The sequence below is a fragment of the Globicephala melas genome, chromosome 7, assembly GCF_963455315.2.
Source record: "Globicephala melas chromosome 7, mGloMel1.2, whole genome shotgun sequence".
NCBI classification, from domain to species: Eukaryota; Metazoa; Chordata; class Mammalia; order Artiodactyla; family Delphinidae; genus Globicephala; species Globicephala melas.
The window spans coordinates 78273194-78300940 of record NC_083320.1 but is presented as its reverse complement, the minus strand read 5'-3'; the positions used below and the strand labels follow the sequence as shown (position 1 = coordinate 78300940).

The 27747-nt window shown below is 36.6% G+C and overlaps 1 protein-coding gene across 2 annotated transcripts; it reads right to left on the bottom strand.

The window, feature by feature from the left end:
• ARL5A (ARF like GTPase 5A) lies at positions 1-27734 on the bottom strand. Of its 2 annotated transcripts, none has more exons than XM_030852802.2 (6): positions 27381-27734; positions 17282-17342; positions 16676-16823; positions 14482-14565; positions 9405-9556; positions 1-6460 (listed from the first exon to the last, which is right to left on the bottom strand). In XM_030852802.2, the coding sequence occupies exons 1-6, from the start codon at positions 27424-27426 to the stop codon at positions 6412-6414; spliced, it is 540 nt and encodes a 179-aa protein (XP_030708662.1). In that variant the 5' UTR covers positions 27427-27734; the 3' UTR covers positions 1-6411. The 2 variants fall into 2 exon arrangements, with proteins under 2 accessions (XP_030708662.1, XP_060158436.1); XM_060302453.2 differs by lacking the exon at positions 27381-27734 and adding an exon at positions 25134-25312.
• Between the last annotated feature and the right edge of the window lie 13 nt (positions 27735-27747).

The window sequence follows — 27747 nt, the reverse complement described above, 5'->3', positions numbered from 1 at the left end:
TGTGTGAATAGTAATTATAATTAACCTTTTCTAAAAGAAAAGGTATATGTAATAGTACATAATAGGGTAACAATTTAACTTGTCTTTTTTTTTGCTGTTCTTTTTACTCAAAGCATAAAGCAGAGACAATACTTTTTACCAGGTTAACATGCAACTTAAAAAAAAAGTTAATATACATATTAAAAAAGGAAATTCAGCAGTAAAATCATATTTGTTATTTCCCCTCAAACATACCTTAACATTATTCCTTTATTGCATTATAAACTAGGTCCTACTACTGGTCACCTGACCCAATGCCTTACATTTCTGGAACTTGACATTTCAGTCAGTTATGGACACAGGAATGATGTTACAAGTATAATGAAGTAACACACCTGCAAAGAAGCTGATTGCACTGCTTTACCAATGGAGAGGTCCCTATACCATCTGCCACTCCAACCCAACATGAGCACAAACATAAATATCCCCCAGCCACCCACGAAGTTGTCTTGTCAAGAAGGCCCTGAAGCATTATTTCCCTAGGTACCTAACATATCAGCACTGATGAAACAGAAAAGCACCCAAGTGCTCTAAGATTATCACTTTTTGGAATATTCCTTGAATGTACAATTTTCCTAGGATACAGAGAAATACAAGTTAATAAAATGATAACGAGATAAGAAAAATTTTCCACCTCTTCTTGCATACAAAGCTTGAGTCAAAACCTTGTATCATATTAGAAATTCCAATACAATAAACCTAAAAATTTTCAAAATGTTTCTAATTAGTTGTATTAAATGCAGCTTCAATTATGTCAATATACATAGAGCACATATGTCAATATATAGAGACTAGTTGGAACACATTTTCATCTAGTTTCTCTAGGAAAATATAAGCAAGGAAGATTAATATCTACAAGATACATTTGTCATATTTAAAAATCAATATAGTTAGTAAAATATATTTTAAGCACAAATTAAAATTAGTATTCATTTTTCTCATCTCTAGCAACCAAAAGAGCCCTCATTAGACATAATTATAGCTTCCTTTTCAATGTGTTATCTTGAACATTAACCCAGAAAATATCTTTAAAAGTGCTCTGCAGGTATCACTTCCTCTTAAGGAACCATAGAGGGACATAATGTAACAAAAGACTACTCTAATCTAAAGGACTATTTCAAGCAAAAATAATTAGAGGACTTCTTTACATCACCAATGTAAGAAGTTTTGGAAGAGAACAGTATATATTATAATAATTAAAATCATATATACATTTCACTTTTCATGCAAGATTGTTTAAAATATAAACAAAATGTAATTGTGAATCACTGAAAATACAGTCTTTGCCCCCAGAGTTTACAGTCAAAAAAGAAAGAAAGAAAGAAAGAGAAAGGAAGGAAGGAGGGGAGGAAGGGAGGGGAAAGGAAGAAAGAAGGAATGAAGGGAGGGAGGGAGGGAGGGAGGGAGGGAAGGAGGCAGGGGAAAGGAATGAAGGGAGGGAGGGAGCGGAAAGGAAGAAGGAATGAAGGGAGGGAGGGAGGGAGGGAGGCAGGAAGGAAGGAAGGAAGGAAGGAAGAATGAACATGAGAAACATAGTAGAGTTCTATCAAATATTTCATTTTATAAGGAGAATCTAAAGAGGAAGGATTCTGGTGTGCACACACATGAAATGGCTCAAGATCTAAATGATACGACTTAAAATTACTAACCACTAAGTATGAGAATTAAGAGGCTACTCTTACACAAGCAACAAACTTTTACTATGATTTTAAAACACAATATAATTTTCTGTGTGTTAAAACTATTTAAAAAGAACAGAAATAGAGTCTAGTTTTCTAGTCTCTGCATTAACTAACACCAGGGTCATGGAATATTTGTATTAGGAAAGAGAAAAAATGGTTTTGCTCGTGCTTCCTTAACCTATGGTTTATTCAGGGTTAGGATGGGTATTTTCAGTTTTGAGGCTTTTTAGTCAAACCAAGCAAAAATTATGACTTAAAAACCCTCAAGGCTGTATCATCAGTAAGCCAAGCACATATAATACAATAGAAAACATGTATAATTTATTAGATGGACTTAAAAATCAACACAAATCAGTTTTAGGCACTTGCTGAGTACAGACTATGGGAATTTTCTACCAAAGAACACAATATCTAGCAGGCAAGACCATAAAGATTCAAACTGTAGTTTTCAGAACAATACACAAGGGCTAGACATTCGGTAAGAAATATTGCATAATTAATCCAACTGTATCCTGTTACAATTTCTTCACAATCCCACACATGGTTTTAGGATTTAATAGATTCACTTTTTAGCATCCAAGGTTTTTAAATTCTCTCTTTCTTTCCTTTACTCCACCATCCTGGTCTTAAAATTATCGTACATTCTTTGAGGGAGCATGATATAGAAGTTTTATTTTTTGTATAAGTGGAACTTTAAAAAAGTATTGTCTATATTATGTCTGCATCGATAGTATCAATACATGGTGATTGATAATTTTGATGTTTTTAAAGTCCATTTCAACAGGTTTATTTTGTAAAGATAGGCTTCTCATTACTAATTCCTTTAGACAGCTAATGTTTATCTTTGTTCTTTAAGTAAACATGAGGGAAAAAAATGAAATGTGGTCTATGGTTTTAAGGATGTGGGGATGTCTTCAGGTTAAACACTACATATGAATTTGGTCTGGTGTCTTTTATTCCTCAAAACGTAACTCATTTTTGGTAATGGGAAGATAATACACATATAACTTAATCCCTTTCACATCTACCCAGTAGCTCAAGGAGCTGGCAGTCTAGGTAGTTCTCTTATCTTTCTGAATCTACCTTTCAGTGTGAGAAGCTAAAATTAAGTTAATTAATAATGTTAAATAGAGTATAATTTAAAGGACTCTACTGCTGGTATGTATTTATGTGCTGTACACACAGCAAGCCAGTCTTGTGATGTACTCAACAACTCTAATAATACTCTCTAATGAGCAAAGTGCAAATCAATGAATCAAGCCAGTGGAGGATAGCAAAGAACCAGAGAACCAACTTAGAAACTAGTAGTTTGGAGAACAGTGGATATGGGTAAAGTTTAGAATATCTCCAGGACCAAGATAATATATCTTCGTTGATGGGCAATGAAGATACCGGAGAGCAGGGGATGGCTGAGCTATGGGAAAGCCAATCCTAAAGCAAGAAGTTCCAGATTATATTTGGACAGTGGGAGTATTCAAAGTTAAGTCATGCAAAGAAACCTTGTCTCTACCCAGCCTTGAAAGATGGATTGATTCTAGGATATGACTGGGTAACTGAGAGAAGATGATTCCAAAGTCCACAGATAATCTGGGATGTGCTATTACCCCCTATATACAAAGTAGAACACACTACAGATATATTCCCAAAAATGCCTGCAGAGAAAACTAGAAATCTGTCTACAGTTTTTCTATGTGCATTAATATAAACAAATGTTGAGGTTGTCTGTACTGTATGTGGTTGCTGCAGTCACAGCAAGAGATGTAAAGTGCCTGTGAGGGGGGACAACAGAATCCCATTTCTAGATATCTTAATACTATACACTCAGACAGAAAAGAAAAGAACATCTCAGGGACTTCCGGCCCTTCCTCAGTGCCCTGCACTTCTCTGTGATCTCACTGTCACTACCTACTAGGCACTTCTTGAAGGCCAGAAAACAGAAACTCTTTTCTATTCCATGCCACGCTTCTAAAATCACTTTACCTGCATTAAAAATGCCAGACAGCAGTGCTGAAGCACTTTTTTATTCTTAAGGCAAAATGTCATATTCCCTACCCACTTTCCCCTGCCTCGCAAACTACCTGCCTTCAATGTATTCTTTGCCCATCCATGAGGGCCAAAGAAGATAGAACTGAAAAATTTCAAACAAGAATCCTTATTAGACTGTGTAAGATATACTTCCTAAATGCAATATGACAAAATTAAACATATTTAAATGCGTATAGCAATATGGTTACTTTTACGAAGATATCAAGAGAAGTTACACAACTTTCAAAATTAGTATCAAACACAGGATATTTAAATCCAGCCACATGTACAGAGGTATGAAGCTTTGTTCTTTTCAAAGCTGAGCACAATAACCCTAAATAAAATGTTTGTTTATATCCAAAAGTAGCATAGCATATTAAAAAACCAAAAGCATTGCCCTTTGCTTAATTCCACTTAAAAACTACATATAAATCACCAATATGACTATTCATGAGGCTCTCCATGTTATTTGGAAGTAATACTGTTACAATGATTTCGATGTATTTTCGTACACAAATTTAAAAAGTTTTTTCCCATCGTAATTTTGGTTTTATGCACAAGTATAAAGGTACCACCTTTTTTCTAATGCTTGGCCTGGAGGGTAGAATGTAACAAAAAAAGCATGTTTCATAAATGTGGTAAAAGATTTCATGCATGCTCATGATGCCATGTCAATTGCTAAACCAACTGTAACAATGTAGTACATGCTTTAAACATCCAATTAAGAATAAATTTTGAAAAAAAGAATAAATTTTGGCTAACACCTTGATGACAAGGGAATGTGCTGGTATATTGTTGAACTGATGTGGCAGCAATTCAAGGGACTAAACCATGGTTATTCAAATTAAAAGACAAAAAGGATAAAAGGTGTGGATTTGCTGGGCTACTTTACAGAATATTTGTCTGTGATGACACTGCAACATCAACAAAATAGATTTGGGTTTTTAATATACAAGCAATTTCTTACAGTGATTGAAAAAGTATGAGGACATATGAACAAATAAAGCTTAGTAATTTAGGAGTTACTTTTGTAAAAGCAAGTTCACAAATATTAAAATGTTATACTTGCATTTTGAACATTATAATATAAATATAAAACACAAAACATCTAATTTTAAATGCTGATTTCCCATGCCTGACTTGGATTTATATAACGAGCATTTTATATTTTATAGAAAGGAACTTTCAAAGTTTTGTCAATACTTAAGAGTATGTACTATTATTTCTCATCAAAATCTTTGAAATCTAAAAGGCTGGTATTAAAAGTAGTTTTTTTTTTTTCTTGAATATTCTAAAACGTGCCAGTTTGGGATTAGTCACCAGATTTTCAGGGCATGAAAGATATACCAACAGAGTGCCCAAGAATATGTTTTAACACATTTAGGATAAGTCTGTTTACATTTAAAACAGAAATACCTTAGACTTTCAGATGCTGGAAAAAAAAAAAAAAAAACCTAGCAAACATAAAAGGTTTTGGGGCCAAGTTACTTCTTAGTAAAAATCATACATTATGTTGATCAATATTTAAACCAAATTCTTAAAAGCATTAAAAAGGATTCATATTTTGTAATTGTCAAACAATGCATTCATGTGGTTTAAGATGATAGAGGAAAACTTACAGACACACAAAAAAACCCTCAAACTATTCCAACTCCTAAGTTAAGAAATAAGAAACTTTCAAATTAAGAAATTATCTTTGTTGCTTAGAAAATATGCTTTACTTTTCATCTCAAATTGACTTTTAAATGCTTGACATACAATTTAATATCTAAGAAGACTGTAGCTAAATTATTTGATAATATTTATAGTGTGATACTTCTTCTCTGGGTAGACATATTTCATGCAACAGTTTCCAATTAATGCTGGAAAAAAATCACTTGATAATTTTAATCACAATTAATGATTAACTGAAAATAGATTAACAATTTACTCAGTAAATTTAGATGGCATAAGGTCCAGTAAAGGGAGCAATCTGGTGATTGCTCAATGTGCAATTCTGCCCATAAGTAATACTAAGTCAAGAATATGACAGATATTTCACTCAGCTGGACTACATGTTTCCTTGTACGTGATTTGGTCAACAAAATATTAGGTACACAATGTCAAGCTTTTTCCTTGCTTTTTTGATTTGGGGGTTGCTTAGTATGATACAGAGAACATAGGGGAAGTACAAAATGGCACTTACCACCAATGCCAGTACTCATCTCATTATGGTTATAACTAAGGATGTTATTAATTTTTGTGTTATTTCCTTTTTTTAAGAACATAAATCAAAGCCATTAACTTGAATTTGAGGTATATACATAATACCTACACAACCCTATGCAAAATACTTTTGATAATAAAGCTCTTAAAGTTAAAAATATCCTCCTCTCCCTTTGTACTTACCACAGGCTACACAATGTCCTGAGAGGATTCTTTATGAGAAAAATGTCCATCACAGCTTTAAGACCTTGCTTTGGAAGGAACTAATGAGAAAGCAGATGGAAAGGTGAGACTTCATCTTTGTTTTCAAACAAGTGGTCTTAATTGTTCTTCTTATAGAAAAAGTTTAACTGTTTAAATCAGTTTATTATAAATATATCTAAACCATTAATTTTTGCAGCTTTCAGGTAAAGTCCAGCACTTCATTTATACAAAGTCTATGAGAACAGGTCAGTAGAGATCATCTAATCTTAAGTCGTGACATCATCCATTCAAGTCCTTGGCATAATCTATAAAGAAAATAAAATATCTTGATTAACTAAGATATTTTAGCTATGAACTAAAAAGCTATGAACAGCAAACTAAAAGAAGATATCATTTTTCATCTACCTAAACAAAAAAGATTAAAAAATCAGTAATATTCAATGTTGGTGCTATTGTGGTGAAGCCATACTTTCACAGAGTGCATCCGTATGTTTTTGGTTCTGTCATGTCTCTAGTGCCTAGAATACTGCCTGACACATACAAGGAGCTCAATAATTACACAGTGAATGCCCACAGAAAGTAATTTAGCAAGAAGTATCAAAAATGTTTAAAATATCAATACTCTACCCCTTTTTCTACTTTCAGAAATGTATCCTAAAAAATAATCAGAGATAAAGACAGGTTTATGTATTTCGACTGTTCATGAAAGCATTCTTAATAGGAAAAAGTAAAATTTATATGTCTGGCAACAGAGGAAAAGTTTAACAAATTATGGAACATTCATATGATGAAATATTAAAAACTTCCTTTCAAAGACTATTTTACAATATGATAAAATGCTCATGATATAAATGAAGTAGAAATGACAGGATATTAAATATATAGTAGAGTTGTTAAAACAAAGTATGCACACAATATTTGTTACATCTATATATTTTAAAAATCTGAAAGAAATAAAATCTCACATCACTAACACCAGTTACCACTGAACAATGGGTAATTGAGCATAATCCAAAATACAGAAAGAGATATTCATTGTAGTAAAAGAATCTAAATGTTTAGTAAGAGGGAAATGGCTGTACATATAATTTTATAAGAAAATGAAGGACTGTTATGAAGCATTAACCGTTATCTACAAGGAGCTTTTATAGATATAGAAACTATGCTACTATATTAATACTTAAAAAGCCAGAACTCAGATTTTTGTATAGCAGTCTAACAATGTAAAAGATGATAGAAATAGAAGGGAAAAAAGGGCAAGGAGGTAAATAAGTGGTTGTTTTGGTGTTGGCCCATACTTTTCTGCCATTACTCGATTCCTTATTTTTAAACTACTCATAGAAAATGATACAAAATAATAAGAATAATAGGTGAGTAAATTATTTAATTCCAAACTGTTAAAGGTATAGTAGTTACTTAACAGCCAAGTAGAAACTGCGCTAAGCGCTTAATATCCATTATCTTCATTAATCTTCACAACACTAAGACCAGAACTCTTCCCATATTACAGAGGGAGCCCAGGCTTAGAGAGGTTAGCAAATGGCAGAGATGGGAGTCAAAATGTCACCAATACTAAAACCAAGCATTTAGACCAAGGTGGTCAGACTGCCCAGGGAAACAACAGTACCCCCCAAACCAAACATTTCCACTTGCCAACTGCTGCAAATGGAAGTCTACATAGATCCCAAACTGAAAAGATACCATCATCTGTTGATGTCCCCTTTCAAAAATAAAACTGCCAGAGTTCATATGTATCCTAATGATATATTTTCCACACAATTACTCAAAGTATATAAGTTGAATCTTTTATCAATCCTAGATGATTTGTCCTTGCTGTCAAATTTAGTATTATAATCAGTGCTTTTGCCTAAAGACCTTTGATAGACAAAGATAATATATAAAGATATACCTATATCTATATATGCATCTTGACATGTATTAAACTATTTGACAAAGAAATATGTAAAAGATATTTTTACTTAAATAAGTATGTGGACAATTGGTATTGTCTGATTTTTTTTTTTTAATGAACAGATTTGCTTCTTTGAGGATCTAATTATGCTCTTCCAAATATCTGTAATCAGGTAACAGTGGCTTCTATTACACTAAGATTCAGCTTCATCTCCAATTTAATTCTTTTTTTTTTTGCGGTACGCAGGCCTCTCACTGTTGTGGCCTCTCCCGTTGCGGAGCACAGATTCTGGATGCACAGGCTCAGGGGCCATGGCTCACGAGCCCAGCCGCTCCACGGCACGTGGGATCTTCCTGGACCGGGGCACGAACCCGAGTCCCCTGCATCAGCAGGCGGACTGTCAACCACTGCGCCATCAGGGAAGCCCCCCAATTTAATTCTTTTTTTTTTCTCTGCTTTTAAATATATACATGAAGGCTTCTAAATAAAGGTCTTAAATTTGGGGTTGAGGTTCTTCAGGTGTCAGGAAAGGGCAGAAGCTTGTGGCATAGATACATGAGTTTACCTGAAGTGGCAGAAATTCCCTTCCTTTTAAGACCACAGTGAAGAGTAAACCAAACCTTGAATTACTGACACTATCTATCTATGCCACGTATAGATTATTTTATGTTATATATCTTACATATAACAATGCTAACAACCACTGTCTTCTTGAAATCCTTTCATCTCTGGGCATTAGACATGGGCAAAATTCTACTGCAGGCACCCCCTCATGCCACACTCTCTCCAATTCTAACTCTTTTATTTTTTTTAAGTGCAGCAACTCCCTCTTGACAGCACTGATGGCATATCCGCACACTAGTCCCACATGCAAATCTTCTTCTATTTCAGCTTCTTTATGCATAAAATGTGAATTAAAAACAACTGGTCTACATGATTGTTAGGAATAAATGAAACACTCTATAGAAAGCACTCAAGGCAAGGACATGCTCAGCAAGTGTTAGTTCCTTTCTTAGACTATAAGTCAGCACCGCCAGTGCAGGAACTATTTCCTGACTTCTCCAGACTCATGACAAGCCCATTTCTCAGAATTCCTACAGCAACTCTATCATCCATATGCTCACATGCTTTAGTTCAGTATGTTTATGTGTATTCTGTGTATGTTGTGTTTAATTCTTTACAGAACCAAGCTAAAAACTCTCTCACTGTAGACATGGACTATGTCTTACATCTTTCCCTTACGAAGTTCTGTACATGGTAACCTTAAATATTTGATTTTAAAAAGAAATACACGTTTCAAAGTTAAATACATGCTATTCATGAAGAAGACATCTTACCCCTCGCCAGTAAGAGCACAGCATGCCTGGACATGCCACTGGTGATCTTTAATAGAAGTTAGTTTCAAAAACTGGGAGATTTCTGCTACAGTCATGCATTCTTTAACATCTTGTTTATTAGCAAAGATTAGCAATCCAGCTTTCCTTAGGTCCTATAAAAGCAAACAAAACTGTAAGGGCCAGTTCATTTTTTTCATACATTTTCCAACTTAATTAACAGATTATATATGATAACCTTTGTAACCTAGAATTTCTCAACTACTTGACATAAAAGTATCTCATAGCTCTTATGATGGAAAGTAAATATCAAACTGAACACATTTAAATAAATCAATCTATACTTGTATGGATTTATATATTTATTACATTCCTAGATTACATTTTTATGGTCCAAAGTGCAGTATTTAACAAACAGTCACATCTTCCAATTTAATACATATCTAACCCTTTCCCCAACCCAAAACTTCTACGGCTACTAAGAACTACTCTTTAGCATGGGACTCAAGAGCTTTTCAAAATTCTACCCCAGTCTATACTGTAGGTATAGGTATCTATACCTAAAGTTACAACCTTCTTCCCAGTTTATTTAGGAAATAAACTAACTCATTATATACAATATACACCTTAGGCCTTAGGACTTTTCTCAATTGGAAGGTGCTAACCTAAACCAATCTTATTCATCTTCTGAGATCTAGCTCTTCTATCTTTGTCCATGAAGATGTGTTAAGATTTGAATATTTGATAGGGCATTCTTAGACTACCATTAAACTTATCAAATTTCCCAATTAGATAGTAAGTTCTACCACTTCTATGCTTCAACTCTGAGGTAAGTTCTTTTAACTTTTCTGAATCTGTTCCTCATAACTAACATTTATTGAGTATCTAATCTGAGCAAGTCACCCACGATACTAACCATTTCCCGAATAAAATCTCTTTAATCCTCACAAGACTGTTACAAGATACGCTTTACTATTTCCATTTTACAGATGAGGAAACTAAGACTCAGATGTAAGTAACTCATACAGAGTCACATAACTACTCAATAACAGAGCCAGGTTTGAGCTGAGATCTGCCTACTATAGCTGTTGCCCCTCATCTGTAAAATGCTGAGACCACCACCTACCTCCTGGGGATGTAGTTTGAATGAACGAATTACTATATTTAAAGCACTCAGTTCAGTACCTGGGTTTGGCGACAGTTCAACAAATGTTAGTTCACTTATTGCTCTGCAAATGAGGATTAGCTTTACCCTTGTGCATGCCCCCAAATGACTGATGTAACACTCTACTCACAAAGCAGACCAAAGGTTCTACGTCTCCTTTTGCTGTACTCTACCTTCCCCTCTCTCAACCATTTTTACAGCCGGGAGCTTCCTTGATAACCTATAGAAAGTTATGAACCTTTCCCTCATAAAAATGTATATATGTTTATGTCAAAAAAAGTTTATGTATGATTTTAGGGTGTTAATAGATATCCTAAAGTCCATTCGTGGATCCTGGGCTAAGAAACTATGATGGATGCACTCAACAAGTGGATTAAACTCTCATAAAATTCTGCCTATATATTTTAAGAGATATTGAGGAAACTAAGGTTTTGGGCTATGTCTGCAAGTTTTCACAGCTGTGTTGAATGCCACCTTCTTCTTAGGGATCTTACTGGAATATTTTGGTTTCAATCATGTGTATGTGTGTTTGAAGCAAGAAAGTGTTCAGTAGGTTTAAACTGACATTGCTCCACATTATTTTACTCTTGTTAGAACAGAGTTTCCATGACTTCTTTGATTCTTTCTGATACAAATAAAAAATATAAGTAGTAAATTTCTTATTTGGTTAAAAGGAGTTCTGCAATATGCTTTATATAACAAAGGAGGCTGGCTTAGTTACAGTGCCCTCTGCAGGATGGCAACTACACTACTACAGATAAGGACAGAGTTACTTGAATAGCTTGGTCAGAAAGGGATACTCTAGAACACTAAGTTTTAAGACCTCCTATTCAATTTGTTTCAGCTATAGTTCAGTTCATCTGTCTATTTATATAAGGCAAAAATTTGAAGGGATGAACTATAACTAGTACACATATACATTATCAAGTATATGGATATTTTTTCTCTTATCCTAATCAGAACATGGAACAGTTATCAATAGTTGATATATGGCTGAATCATTGAGTAGATGGACTTTCCATGGGATTTAATTCCTATCTTCCTATCGTCTAGGTTTCACTATCTCTTGCCAGTGTGTGTTGAAATCTTTTATGTAGGTCAGGATTGCTAATGCTGGCATGTTCAGAGAACAAACACACTTTAGAAATATCTGACAACAGAAATACTTGGCACAAGTTAGGACACAAAGTTTATGCTATTTTATTTACAAGTAACCTATCTTCATCACTTTTAGTAACAAAATTATTTGGAGAAGCCCCTGGACTGAAAATTGGAAAACGTAAGAAATAAAAAGTCATTTACTGAAAGGTCTAAAGAAGAGAAAAGAAAAAAAATCCATATTGAATGTACTTTTTCTAGATTTCACAGGCTCAAACTTTTTTATTTAGGGTTCTTGATTTTTTTTTAAGCTATATTACCCACTTTTAAATATTTAGGAAGAGAGGAAAGAAAATATTCCTTTACTTTTTATTAAATAACCTCACAACCAATTATGCATTATGATAATAGTAGAAAAGAGATACATTGGGTTAAGGCTGTTCAACTTGACTTAACACGAGGTCAAAGTACAAGGTAAACAGCGTCTTTTGTACAACACCCATTTTAAACACTTTGAAAAACTTCTGCTACATATCTCTGCTACATATCAACTTCTGTTCTTCAGAGTCTAAAAATATTTTTTAGTTTAGTCAAGAAAATGAATAACAGCACATGAAACATACTTATTTAGCATCTTCTATATGCCATATGTAGTTGTCAGTTTGTTTCGCAAAGCTTCCTTTGTGAAGATAATTCCTAGAAGTTGAGTCATTCTGAATAAAATTCATCTATCCTTTTGTCTTTGGAACTTTTTAAAAATTCATGAGCGTCAACGTTTTATGCTTCATTTAAGATGAAGCTTTCAGAAATGAATTTACATGTTTTATAGCTTTGTATTTAGTAATACATAGAATCATTACTGGTGATGATAATACGACTCTGTTGGTTTTTGTGGTATGCAAGAAACATCTGACCAACCCATGTCAAAGTTTGTTTTTCACACATTCTCATCCTTGATCTGGATGTCCCTCCCTCTCCAGAACTCTGCCTATTTGGCTCTTCCTGACCCTATTAAGTGGCTTACTCTAGCTCCCAAGTTCATCTGTAATTCCCTTCTTCTCTGGTAATCTCATCCCTTCTCCTATCACTTTCCAGCTAGGCCCTATTTCTGGCTTTTACTTTTTTTTCCCAGCAAAGAGCCTGAATGACGTGAATACCTAAATTCAAGTCCCATAAACTACTGGGCCTCAGCGTACTAATCCATAACAGATGAGGTTAATTGATCTATCCAAGTTAATGACCCAACTTATAAAATTCAATGACTTTGAGCCCTACTATTGGGCTTTTTATAATACTGATCCTCCTACATCCTGGCCAATTAGAGTAAGAATCAAATAGGGAGGCTACCTGTTTACAGAGTAAAAAATATAGTCAAGAGACAAATACATTTTGTGTCTTATTTTTCTTTTTCTAAAGTCTTCATAAAACAACAATAAAACAACCCTTTGGTATAAAATGAAGAATGATGTATTCTTGTAAAATGCAAAGGGGAAATTTTAAAAAATCCTTAGCCCCCTGCCTCTTTTATTGCTTACTGTTTCTCAAACTAGAACTGAAAGCTGTTAAATACATGTACAAAGGCAAGATGTGTTTTTTTGTAAAAACTCCAAAGGGTTTAGCACAACTGCTAGAATCAGTCCAAAACAGGGGAAGGTGCATCTTGGTGGGTATGATCACCACAAGCAAAACATAAACTTCAGTTTACATAACCACTTTACCAAGTTTCCTTACGTCTGAAACATACCAAAATTCTTAATGAAAATCTCAGAAGCAAATCATTGAATCAATATTAAAATTAATATAAAACTTCATTACAAAGATATCCCAGTTTTCTTAAGCTTTATTAAAATTCCACTGAATATTAACTTTTCTATTTCCACCTTTGAGTTGAGAAAGTAACATCTGCAATAAAAGGCATGCAAAAATAATCAATTGCCACTACAGTCAGCCCTCCTTATCCGTGGGTTCTGCATTCAGATTCAACCAACCTCGGACTGAAAATATTCAGGAAAAAAAAGTTCCATAAAGTTCAAAAAAGCAAAACTTGAATTTGCTGCACGTTTTCATAGCATTTACATTGTATTAGGTATTATAAGTAATCTAGAGATGATTTAAAGTATACCGGAGGACGTGCATACCGGTTATATGCAAATACTACGCCATTTTATACAAGGGACTTGGACATCCTCAGATTTTGGTATCCGTGGGCATCCTAGAACCAAAACTCTGCTGATAGAGAGATATGACTGTATTATAAATATTATATGATTTTACAGTTATTTTTATCATTACTGACTATATTATTCAGTTTATGTAATTTTCAAATTATGCTACCAGTAATATTTCTCAAGGACTAAGAAAATGTGGCTAGTTATAACAGTTTTGTTCAGTTAAATAAACAATATCAGAGACCTACGAGCAACAAATTTAAATATTAGTCAGATAACTGAGTTACAATCAAGACTCGCTGTGTGTCCCTGACACTGTAAAATCTCATTTCTAATGATAATCGTCTATATAATTAATCTATTTAAAATGCAAAATGAAAGTCAACTTAGGTCTTTTTGGCCAGGAAAACTTCTAGACCAAATTTATCTAAGATGAATGGAATTAAAATACTACAATTGACTCCTCAATCTTTCTGCTGCTTCCAGATATGCTTCCAAGTTGGAAAGTGTCAAAATTATAAAGCAGGCATGGCCAGCAGATAAAGAATTTTTTTAAAAATTTGAAATAGTATGCTCATGAGAAAGTAGAAAGTACAAAGGTGATAGAAATATCCCACCCCCGTACATCTAATGCCAGAATCCTACTTACCTCATGGGCTAACATTTTATAGAGTTCTTCTCTAGTTACAGAAATCCTTTCTCTGTCTGTACTGTCCACAACAACTATTACAAACTAAAATTACAAAACAAAAAAATCATTAGTGATTACATAATTTGATATTTGTAAAATTTATCAAGTGTTTATTTGATTTACAGGCTAACAGCTATCAAGAAATTAGAACCTTATGGTATGGTATTACTGGAAAACCAGAGATACCCGCTATACTTGGTGAAACCTAAAGGTCTGATCCTGAATTCAGACATATTTACTAATTTTTAAGAGAAAGTAAAAGACAATATGATGTTATCATTCTTTTAGAATATTCTGCTAATATTCTAACCAATATGTAACATGTTTGTTTTCTAAATTAATATCTTGAATGCTAATGGGCCTATTTGCACCATAAGTCAGTAAGACAAAAATATGATCCTAAATTTAAGTTACTTCAAGACAGACATTATTTATTAATGTCAATTTAAAAATCTAAAAGAGGGCTTCCCCGGTGGCACAGTGGTTGGGAATCTGCCTGCCAATGAAGGGGACACGGGTTCCAGCCCTGGTCCGGTAAGATCCCACATGCCCTGGAGCAACTAAGCCCGGGCGCCACAACTACCGAGCCTGTGCTCTAGATCCCACCAGCCACAACTACTGAGCCTACGTGCCACAACTACTGAAGCCCGTGCGCCTAGAGCCCGTGTTCCGCAACAAGAGAAGCCATGACAGTGAAAAGCCCACGCACCGCAATGAAGAGTAGCCCCCGCTCACTGCAACTAGCGAAAGCCCACGCACAGCAACAACTAGAGAAAGCCCGCGCACAGCAACGAAGACACAACACAGCCAAATATAAAAACAAATAAATAAATTAATAAAAAAAATCTAAAAGGGTATGCGTATGAGAATAAAGTAATGTGACAGTTAAAGAAATCAATTTTTAAAAAATCAACAAATTTAAAGAATAAATCTATATCGAAAACCATGCTCTCTTCCTTATATAAGTGGCATAACTCTTTCCTGAACTGACGATGAGACCAGATGCAATCAAAGACTCGAAAGGAGCTGTGCAGGACTGAGCTACAGTGTGCCTCTTCTTCAATTCCATGAACACCAAAAGGCACCAGGGAAACAGAAGCAGATATAGTTGCTTTATGATGGCATTTGTTATGCCCAAGTTAATTTTGACTGCCTATTATTAGTATGTGCTATTTATTGTTTAGAACTAGCTTTTCATTTCCAAATAAACCACAGTAATTTACAGGATCTTTTCTATTCTTCAGATTTCATCAACCATAATGCAGAAGGATAATAGAACCGCTACTTTCCCTCTTCTCTCACTTGAGACCTTACTGATACGTGGTTTTATCACTATAACACCTGTTCTACTCCAAGCCTTCTTAACAAAGCTATTAATTTTCAAGGTGTTGCCATGAACTTGATACCTGCAGCGTTTTATATAGGAATACTAATTATATATACTCCTCCTTCTCCAAAAGACATAATCAAATGCTTAATGGAGTGTTAGGGGATCAAGTCATTAGAGACACTTAATAGTGTCTTACTGACATAATATTCATCTGTATATACATTTGGAGATTTATTAACTTATAATCAGCACTACAAAAACAACTGTCACAGCCCTTCATCTTATAAGGTCTATATAGTGAAGCTCTCAAACGTCAGAAATTTTCTCTTGGCAAATAATATGTAAATAAAACACATGATTATGTCTAAATTGCTTTATACTCAAAAGAAAAAGAATTCTTTAATGTGCAATTGTATTGCATAAAAGAAAACACATAGTAAAATTCTGGCCAAGAATTCAAACCATCAGAGCCCTCGCATCTAACTAGGATTTCCTCTACGCAGACATAAATAAATAGTAAGAGAGAAATGGAATTACAAACTGTGAAATGGAATTCTTTATTAAAATAAGTACTTAAGGCAAGCTCTAGGATCAATATAAAATCAGATTAATCAATCACCAATTCTCCCTACAGAGGTTCAATGAGAATGGATATATATAACAATGACCCTGAAAGAGGGAATCAAAGATTCCACTATGTTTAAACTCTACTTATATTAACATACTGTGATATTTCAAAAAGACGAGCTATAAGAGTTCATATCTGGAAGGTGTTTCCCAGGCATTATATTCATAGAAGACTTAGTATATTAAGAAACATACCTCTGTGTTAGTATAGTAAGTGTTCCATGAAGAACGAAGAGATTCTTGGCCACCAATATCCCACATTAGAAAACGTGTATTATTAATCACTATCTCTTCTACATTACTTCCTATTGTTGGGGACGTATGTACAACTTCATTCATAGAACTGGGAAAAAAAAGTTCAAATATATTACAGTTAGCAAGAAAGCTAGATTGTTTGAAAATTTTTCAATTAAGGGATAAGTCAGCATGACCTACTTTTATATTTTGTACCCAAATGTCCCCTTTCCACTAGCTCATAAGAGTGAATGAAGGGTTTAAACAGAGGTGGAGCTAGGTAGTGGACTATCTGGAATACTCTAGATTCATTCCAGGAAACTATAGAAACAAATATTTCTCTACTCTCCACAAGCAAAACAACTGAACAACATGCTCAATGTCATATAAATTTCTAGCTCTCTAGAAACAGTTGCTTAAATTTGGCTCCTGGTTCATGGCCAACCTGCCTTTTTAAAGAGTAACTTGGATTCCATATAATTTTTTATTGCTTTCATTAATCAAATATCTCTCAGGCTGAAAAACTATAAACAATAAAATAAAAAATCTTAAGTAGTTAGTACTTACAATTGGTAAAGGATGGTAGTTTTTCCCGCATTATCCAGCCCAACAATGATAACTTTGTGCTCTGAAAAAAAGAAAAACACCAGTGATTTATTAATCAAAAACAAAAATTTTCCTATTTCACCCATTCTTTCCAGCTATGGTATAATTCAGTACATGGCACTTTATACCTTCTTGTAACTCAAAAGAACATCACAGCAAGACCAGAAGTACGCCATTGGTCTAACCTCCTATCCCCCTCACTCTACATAGAGAACTCTCATCTCATCTCTCTGAAGGAAGCCAGAAGCACAACATTCTTTCCACTCTATGGAAGCCTACTCTCAGTAAAGTATCCCAAATGTAATCACAATTTATGGATGACTTGAGGTATAAATGTTTCACATTGGAAACTTAAGTTCTTAAGTTTACCTAACTAAACTTAACTAAGTCACTTAAGTTCTAAATGTGAATTTTAGGCCTTAACTGGGTATGTATAGGTGAGATGGGATGAATGGGAAGGGAAAAAAAGGGCAGCCTTTTAAAGCTGCTGGCAAAAGGCAACTGTAAGCTATCTGAGTACATTTGAACCATAGGGTCTTTCTAACCAAATTTAAGGACCTATAGCTATGGTGGCAGCAGCTTCCTCTCCCCTTGGCTTCTAAAGCATCACTTTTTCCAAGTTTTCTTCCTCTGTCTCTTGATGTTTATTTTTTTCCACTGACTCCTCTTCCTTGGGTCTTCCTTCAAACATTCATGTTTCCCAGAGTTCTCTTCTTACACTCCTTTCACATTTTAACAAGGCATCTTGGGGCCTATCTATTGCCGTGCTGTCTAAAAACTATTCTGAAAGACAGCAGTGTGTGGAGAAAGCTAATCTCCAAAGATGGCCTCTGGATATTCATGCCCCTATATAGTTCCCCCCTTAAATCCTGGCTGGTCCTATGACTTGCTTTTAACCACAAGAATGCAGCAGAAGTGATGCTGTATGACTTCCACACCTAGATTATCACACACCTTGCAGCTGCTGCCTGGTTCTAGGACAACTCCCCCTGGGGTAAGCCAGACACCACGTAACAAGTCCGACTACCCCAAGACTGCTATGCATGAGTGAGGAAGCTCAGGCTAATCACGTGGCCTGATCTTGTGGAGAGAGACACACAGATGCCCCCAGCTGTTCTAGCCATTCCAGCTGAGATGCCAGACAGACAAATAGAGAAACCACCTTGGATATGCAGCCAGGTGGAGCTGGAGATGGCTCCAGTGCTAGCTGCCATCCAAATGTAATCAAATGAGTCCCAAGCCAGAACTTCCTAACTGAGCTCAGTGAACTCACAGAACCATGAGAGACAGTAATAAATTATCCCTTTAAGTCATAAAATTTATGATTGGCTTGTTACACAGTAATAGATAACAGAAGCAAGATGGAAAAATACATGTGGTTGTGTGACCCTGAGCAAATGACTTATTTCTCTAACTCTTAGCTTCGTCACTGTAAAACAGGGGCAACACTACCTCTCTTTCTGGCTTTATGTCATGATTAAGACAGCACATGGGGTGTGCCTACCACCAAGAAAGACAATTCCTAATCCATGTTCCCAAATGTTTCCTAAGCTCCAATCTACCTAGTGGATACACACAGTGCCACTCAACATAACCAAAAACCCAATATTCAAACCTGTTCCTAATTCTATCTTACTTAACTTGCTTAATAGTATTACCATTAATTCAGATGCCTTTGGAGTCCCTCAACCCGAACATCTAATTTGTCACCAAGTTCTATTCTACCTCAAAAATATATCCCAAACCTGCCTCCTCCCACTGTCCTAGTTGTAGTCCTCCTCATCTCTTACTGTACCTAAGCAGACTATCTCCAGTCCATATTCCTCATGTTTCTAGAGTAATCTTTCTAGAAACAATAAAGCTCATAATGCCACTGTTATTTAAATGATGGCTCTCCAGTTTGACAGGAAAACAAGGTACAAGTTCTCAGCCTTGTAAATAAAGCCACTCCCAAATGAATAGGCTTCAGCTTTATTACCCCTCACCACTACCGCCAGGTATCTAAGCTGGAGTTCAAGCTGTTCTCCCTACACAAGCTGCCACGTATGTTCACGGCAAACATTTCTCTACCTCTATACTCATGGTTTTTACCTGTGCTGGAATTATCCTCTCCAATTCTCCATTTAAAGAATTCCTACTAATCTTTAAAGTTTAGCTTCCCAAGAAAAATCACTTCCTCCTGCTCTTCTGCCACACCTCGAAGACAGCACTTATAATAATTTACATGTACACTCACTAATCTTCTCAGCTTAATGAGGCACCCTTCAAGTATATAGATCACATGCTAATCATCTTCATATTCCTAGTAACTACAACTTTTTCTGGGGCAAGGCAGGTACTCAGTAAATGCTGAATTAATATTCATTCTATAAATAATAAATGCTAAGGATTATAACACCTAAGAGTAAGGAGATCTTTAAGAAAAAGCTTTTGCAGTCAGGTAGTAGATGTTTTCCAAATAGTTGACATTTACCATAGAGGGGAATTCCTAATGCTACATAGGTACCTCCTGTTATACAAAAATACAAAGATCAAGTAAATAGAAAATTTTAATACAATCCATTTTATCCAATCACTTATTTCTTTGAAGAAAGAGCAGGCAGCTTAGAACCACCAGGGTCCTAAACTGACATCACCATGCTCTCCCCACACAGGTTCTTAAAAGTCATTTAAAAAATGCAGGCCCAGTCTATCATCTTTTAGAGATGACTACGGGGAAGGAACTGAGAAAATGAAACTACCTGACAAGTGCAGTTTCTGCCTAAGAAAAAGTATGTAGGGTGACTGAATTAAAATCAGATTACTTGGGGAGCATGGAATCCCATCAAAGGGAGTGTTAAACGCTGTGGTGACTGACAAATCCATCTTCACAGGAGGGCCATACCTGCATCAGGGCCAGATTACTGAGTCCCTGGAGCAGGGTGCCTTTTTACCCGGGAAGTTTTTAAACGGCATGGCAATTTTGCCTGACTCTATATTTTTCTATGTCCCCAAATTAGGCATTCCCCCTTTGATGACAGATATCTTCTTCAGTTCTAGTAATACAAACAATGTAAACATTCTAATATAAGCAGAATTCATATTGGGCTACACTCTGACCGCTGACTTGGATGAAAGTTTTTTTAGTTTCTCACTTAAATACCAATTTTTAATAATATAATTCTTAAAACGTCAACTTATTTTTAAGTTTCAGGAACATCATTTTGTAAACCCCTATGTATTAGCTGCAGGACTAAATTTAGATAGACTTGCCAGTACTCAGGAAGAAAATACAATTACTCTGACCAATGAAAGAAATGATACTCTAAAAACAGTACAAAATAGGGGCAAAAGCAAACAATACAAATTTAGGCAAGGATCTATGATAAATAACTACAGACTGACTAAAAAATGCATCTGTGTGTATGAATTATACACACAGAGATCACAAATACAAGAGCACTGTCTCTTACAAGGCCCTTAATCACTTAAGGAGGTTAAACACTTATTCTAACCATGCTACCATTTTTCAAAATATTTTGCTACTTTTCTCTTGCCATTGCTTTCAGAGCCTGAGATACACTGTTTTGAACACTCCCAATGGTGTTCTGAAGATGAATTTGATTTTAAAGGGGGAGGGGAGCCACGTGGTATCATCTCAGTCGTAAGGTAAAAGGCAGCTAAGACGATTGTTACCTTTTTGTTGTTAAATGAGGTGTGATTCCTAAATGATATTATTTTTAAATGTGTCTCTAAAGAAATTCTAAAAGGAGTTTCAAAAGGTATTTTGAGTAATAGTAAGATGTATCAGCAGAAAAACTATCTGGCCTCCTTTGCTTTTAAGGTGAAAACCCCATCTGGTTTTGTTTTTTAAAGTGGTCTCCTTAATTTAGCCATGCCCCATTGGACTTATTTCTTGATTTCAAACACAGTACTCTTCTACCACTTCTGTGAGGAAGGACTAACTAGGCAAAAAAACAACAACAACTAAAGAAAGATTCTGTATCATACTTGACCACAAGATGAACATGATAAGGTGAAACTACTGTGAACAAACCACTGTGCAATAAACACACATACACTGAGATAAAGCAGATGGCAGAAGAGGCTCACAACGGGATTCAGGCTCCTCCTTACACAAGTTAGTTGCCAGCTAAGGACAGGATGGAGGGAACAGTTTCAAGACACACCTTTTACAGCCACTGAATGAATGAATGAACTAGAGAATAAGCTGAAATTAGATAACATAACCTGTGGTAGATAAAGATGTAAAGTCTCGTTAAGTCTTTCTTCACTAGTACCTAGAAATAAAGGAAGCACACTGGGGAGAGAAGGTTTGGTGGACAATACAGGGCGAGAATTCATGTCTGGCATGGTAGAGAGTAAACAGGAGAAAAGAGTGTCAGAGATGTTGACAGGGGTAGGAAAGAAGCTACTCAAACCACTGTCCATACTGGAAACAACCTCCCTCTTCTGTCTATTTAATTTTACAAACACAATGAATTCCTGTCACCTACAAATGCCATAAATACGCAAACATTCCTCCAAACTCTTAAGACAGAAAGCAGATTTCTAAAGTCATTCAAGTGAATGCAAGCTAACATATTTGAACGCATGAGGGGTTTTTTTAGTGGTCAAAATATTTTAAAAAGAAAAAGAGGAAGAAAGAGTCTCACATCAAGCATGTGCAGAACGTAGAAAATCTCCAAGGAGCCACATGTTCTGTGGAGCAGTCTGAGATTTCTTTGGAGGGCATTCCAATGAGGCCATGATCCAGAGGTCCTTCACCTCTTCACCCCACCTAAACTCCTCCAAGCCACATTCAATACCAACTTATATCTACTCCCTCCTAGAACTTGTCTCTATTTGAATATTTGTGTGTTTTTACAATAAAGCACCAATGGCTATATAACAGCTTCCTAAGTCTAAGGTATAGCACATGGGTCACAGTGAGAACTATAAAATTAAGACATAATTGTGCAATGGGCTCAAACATAAAGGTGCTGACTCAATGGTGAAGAGCCAGTTTATCCCCAACAATAGTGTTAGATTATTCACACTTTCTAATACTAAATCAACTTCCTTTGACTATCCTTAGGTTCTTTCACCACCCCAACTTGTGTCTCTCATTACCAGAACAATGTTCTACGAAAAACACAAATTTGTAGCTAAAAACTGTTATAATGCACTTCAAAACAAACATTCCATAGAATATATAATATGTATACAAAGAGATGCTATTACGGGAAAATGTAATAAAACTCTTGGTTATACCAACTCTTTGATGCATGTGATTCATGACAAGTTTACTGCTTAGTATGGTTCTTCTTCTAGAATATCTATGCCATAGCATTCTTGCAGTTTCTCAGATAAGCCAAAACAACTATACACTGTCACAGTGCCTGGATGGAATTTTGAGTTATCACTTAGACTTTAGTTTCCCAATCAATACTTTACTGTTTTGTCATGAAAATGCTTGTTTCCCTTCTTCACTTCCTTTTGATATACGCAGGCAGCCTAGCAGTTCTGTTTACTGCCAGGTTCTAAGAGTCTATATATATATATATATATATATATATATCCTACCAGCTACCAGTCAGTAAATTAAGCAAAAAGAAATGTCACTGTCATCCTGGAGGACTTCTATCTCTGTGAATCATACCAAAGCCAGAAAACACAAATACTACAAATACTAAGGCAGATAAACTGAGAGTCCTCCTGATTCTTCATTCTCACCTCATATCCAAACTATCACTAAGCCCCGTGGATTCTGTCTCACATGGAGCAAAAAATCCATTTCTGTCAGGTTTACTACAGTTCTCTCAGGCCTTAACACAGAGCCTAAAATAAAGCTTGTGCTTAATAAACTATGAGTGAATAAATAAATCAGATTTTGAAGACATAAAGGTTAGAAGGGAGATAACTAATCAAGTCTCTACATACTAAAAATTCAATTTGCAAAATCTAAAAGTATCATCAATAAAAAACAAAGTTTGAAAATAAACTTGCGATTTATAGCAATGGTAGTGAAGTTTCAGGGGGAAAAAACTTCGCTGAATGAAAAGTAACAATTATACAGGGCAAAAGTAGAGATCCAATTAGGAAACATAAACCACATAGCAATTTGAACTTTCAAAGTTTAATTTAAAGAAAATAAGTACTACAGAGGATTGGAGTAATGAGGGACTGGCTAACAAGAAGTAACTCTAAAGATTAAAGGAATGACAAATACACGGAGCATTCCCTATCTCTAGGGCTGAGAGCTTCCCCCAATTCCCCAGGACTGAGATGCAGACCTTGCTGAGGGCCGGGCCAGGGCTCACTGAATGTCAGAGAAGTAGCTAAGCAAACTTGCCAGTGGATCTTTCTGGAAATCCTCCCTCTAGGATGCTGGAGAAAACTGTTCATTGGGAGGTATTTCACTGGAGGGCCTCCATTCTGAGACCAACCGAAGTGGGTGCTAGAAGAAGGGGCTGCTGACCACTACACAGTGCAAGAGCCAGCCACTCGAGATGTCCACACTGCATGAGCAGGACAGACCCTGCTGAGCAGCACGCCATATCCAGGAAGAAAAATCCTTTCCTCCTTCAGGGTCCCTCCAATGCTGTCTACCGACAGAGCCTAACACCGTGCCAAAGGGCAAAAGAAAAATACTTAAAGGACCCAGTTCTGTATCCACAGAGCATGCAAAAAGGGTGAATTTGGAGCTAAAATTTTTAATAGCAGGCACAGTTCACCCCTTTGGCTACTCAGCTTCTATATGTACTCTTCTGCACTTCTGAATTCCCACACAATGAAAAAAAACAACAGAAGCAGAGGTGGCTTTCCCAGCACCAGGTCTTGCAGCACAGGGAGCTTGTCCAGAACTCATTCACAACGTATCATTCCTTTCCTAAGAACCAATCGGAAGAATGAAACAAGGCTATCCATGAGGAAACTTCACAACTTCTTTCATAGTTCATAGTAGTGTCTGAAAGTTCTTCCTTTTATCTAACACGAATCCTTCTTATACAAAGGAAGTTTTGTTTTGTTTTGTTTCAAGAGCACTAACTCAGGCACTAGACTATCCTGGTTAAAATCTCTATCTAAAAGGTCTATCACTTTTAATTGTAGTGCCTGAAGCAAGGTACCTAATGTTTCTTTGCCCCTTTAAAATGGGGGAGAATATCTGCCTCACAGGATTGTGGTTAAGAATAAATCAAGACTAAACTGCATGAAACATGTAGAACCTAACGTTGCATGCCAGTATTAACTGCTATTATTTTATCTATAAAGATGAAGTTAGCTTATTTTCTGTCTCCCCACATAAAGGCAGGGGGTCTTGTTTGTTTTGTTCCTTGTCTATCCCCACCATCTAGAACAGTCCTCCAGCACAAAATAGGTGTTCAAAATACGTGTTTAATAAACAAACCGAGTACTGATCGTAAGTCCTTCTATACTAAAAGATACTAATGGCAACTCTTCAAAGTCCTAAAGTTGTAAACACTTATAGTTCAGTAACTGAGAAACACCTTTGGGGGGGGAGGGGATTTCATACAAAAAAATGATGCCAGTCACTTCTTTAAGACCAGTGTCAGCAGCATATTTCTGCAGTATTTTAACTCTGGCATTTACCAGTTGCATCGTCTAGGAAAATCATTCCACTGGTACCTCAGTTTCCTCTTTTCAGGAGAAAAGAATAACTACTTCCAAGGACTGTAGAAACTTTTAAAAATGATATATACAACAGCATCTAGGACAAAGTTTGTACCCTACTGATTTAAATATCACCTAAATGGAACCTCTGGTTTTTCAAGTTTGAGCAATATGCAATTAGGTTTCACTGTGTACTCACATTTTAAGCTTAAACTGAAAGAGTTGTTTTAAAGGGAGCTCAAAAAAAATAGAGAGAGAGAGAGAGAGAGAGAGATGTTACAGTTTGTTTCATCAGCATAGCAAATTCTGCAATCCCCCAAAACTTCCTTCCAACAGTTTATGTGAAAAGAACATAGGACTGTGTTCTGTATCTTCTGAAGGTAAAATAAAGCATCCAAGATATATCTAACACACATATACACACCCAGTTTAATACAGAACTAAAAAGACCAACAAGTACCTGACATTAGATTTAATGCTGAATATTTTTTAAAGTGACCCTGCTGATAAGACAACCACATCATTTAACAGGAGAGAAATAGTTTATTCACATTTTCACAATATTGACATCTAAATTTTTAGAACTTAACTTCATTAATGTCTCTTACTATTAATTCCCAACACTGAAATAAATGTCCAGTCAAAAATTACCACAAAATACAGGTAATAAGAACACTACTCAGCGATTGCTAGTGGTAACAAAGCACACATCATTATTTACTACTGGCAAGTAGCTGTTGGCAAAGTTCTAATTCATTCTTAAGTTACAGAGACAAATAGTTTTATCATTGACTCAAAATAGAAAGTGGAAATACCTAATTTTTCTTGCAGGACTAGAGCTCAATTAACAAGCAAAGCCTTTCTAAATTTCACAGCAGAGTTGAAATACTAGCTTTGCTAAAAATAATACAAAATTATGGATTTAAAAACTAGAATAGATCTTATCTACTATAAGCACCACCAGTATTACAGCAATGTTAAGTTTCAATTCTTAAGACCTACATATTAAGTTTTTAGGATTTGTGGGCTCCACAGTCACACAGTCAAGATCCCTGCTGTTCTAGGTGAGACCCGGACCCAGAGAGGTTAAGTGACTGGCTCCCACTCACCCTTCTCTCAACAGAAACAGCTAGCCAGAGACAGTGTAGATTAGAACTGGCTTTCTCCAGTTTATGAAAATTCTCCATATCATTTGAAAATCATTTGAAATACTGCTCTTCCATTCACTATCATGTGATCGACACTATCATCTTTATATTTTTAAAAGATACACTAGAGATCGATCACAAGTTCCAGTTCTGCTCCCTCCCAATCGCCTTCTTACAGCAGCAGCTGGATAACGAAGGAGGAGGCGGAGATGCTTGTACATAATAGATGCCACCATTCATTTAAGTCTTTACTGGAAAACTTTGGGCTGTGACACCACCACCAGCTTACACAAGAGAAAAACACAAACTAAGTTACTGACAGCCAGGATGATGAATCACCCTACTTGAATTAAAAAGAACAAAAGTACACCAGTAACTATAGTGTATCTTAATGACTATGGACTCTTTTTGTTAAAATTGTATCTTCTTCCCCAGTTTTACACTTATTTTGTAACAAATTTCAATAAATCTGATATGCATTTCAAGGCAATGTTTGAGTTTAGATGAACTTAAGCATCTCTTTATAATACACTCCATACCTGGTAACTTAGTCGTTACCTACAGTTAACAAACGTTTCATATGATATGATTTTTAAGTGCTTTCGGTGAAACACTTTACCATTTTTTAATCCAGCCCCCCAAAACCTCAAAATAAGCAACACGAGTAGAAAACTGACCTTAAGCTTAACCTTAAACACAGATATCAATATGGCAAGAGGAGAGAGGACCATCACTACTGAGGATGCAGAAGAATCTCCCCAAAGCGGGGAAGGGCGGGGTGGAGGTGGAGGGCAGGCTCATAAACCTGAATGTACTGGTCAAGCCAAGAGCGATTCCTCACGTTTTACCGCATTCTGCAATCCTCGGGGGCTCAGTGGTGCGGCTGGGGCCACAACCTGTAACCTTCATCCCAGAGAACCCCAGCATTTCTCAGTGCTGTGCAAACCCAACTGCTGAAGGAAAAAGGACTGAAACGTGGACCAAGCGGGGCCACTCAGGGGCGTCGGACGTGAGGCAAGAAACCCTCTCCACTCCCAATCGAAATCGGAGCAATGGGTGTATTTGAGGCATGATTTCTTAGGAAGCTCTCCTAAGACAAAGGGCTGCGAGTCGGGAGTTTCCCGAGCTGGGAGTGGAAGCGAACAGCCCCAAGGCCCGCAGCCGCAGCAGCCCGCACCCAGCGCAGAGAGCGCGCGCCACCGCGCCGCCCACACTCCGGAAGTATTCGGAGACCCCCACCCACCCGGCCAGGGCTGACGCTCTCCCTAACCCGTACGCGCTCGGCCCGAGCCCCTCACCCTGGTGATTGAATAGTCTCCATATCCTGGTGAAGAGAATTCCCATTCTCGGGCAGCGGACCCCCCTCCAGCCACCCCGGCCGCCTGGCCTCCCCCGGCTCAGGCTCAAGGGGAGGAGAGAGACGCGCCGGAGCCTCCGTCTCTGCCGCTGCTGCTCCCGCGCTGGCCGTCGGCCCGCTTCCTAGGAACCGGAGGGAGGCCGAAGCCCAGGACGCCCTGTCGTGCGCGAGGACCCGCCGCTGCCGCCGCGGCTCCCGCCTGACTCGCGGACATCGCCGCCGCGTTGTCTGCGGGGAGCCTCGCAGGCCACCGTCCTCCCCCAGCTCCTCTCGGGCAGCTGAGGCGGCGACTAGCGGGCGAGCGGGGG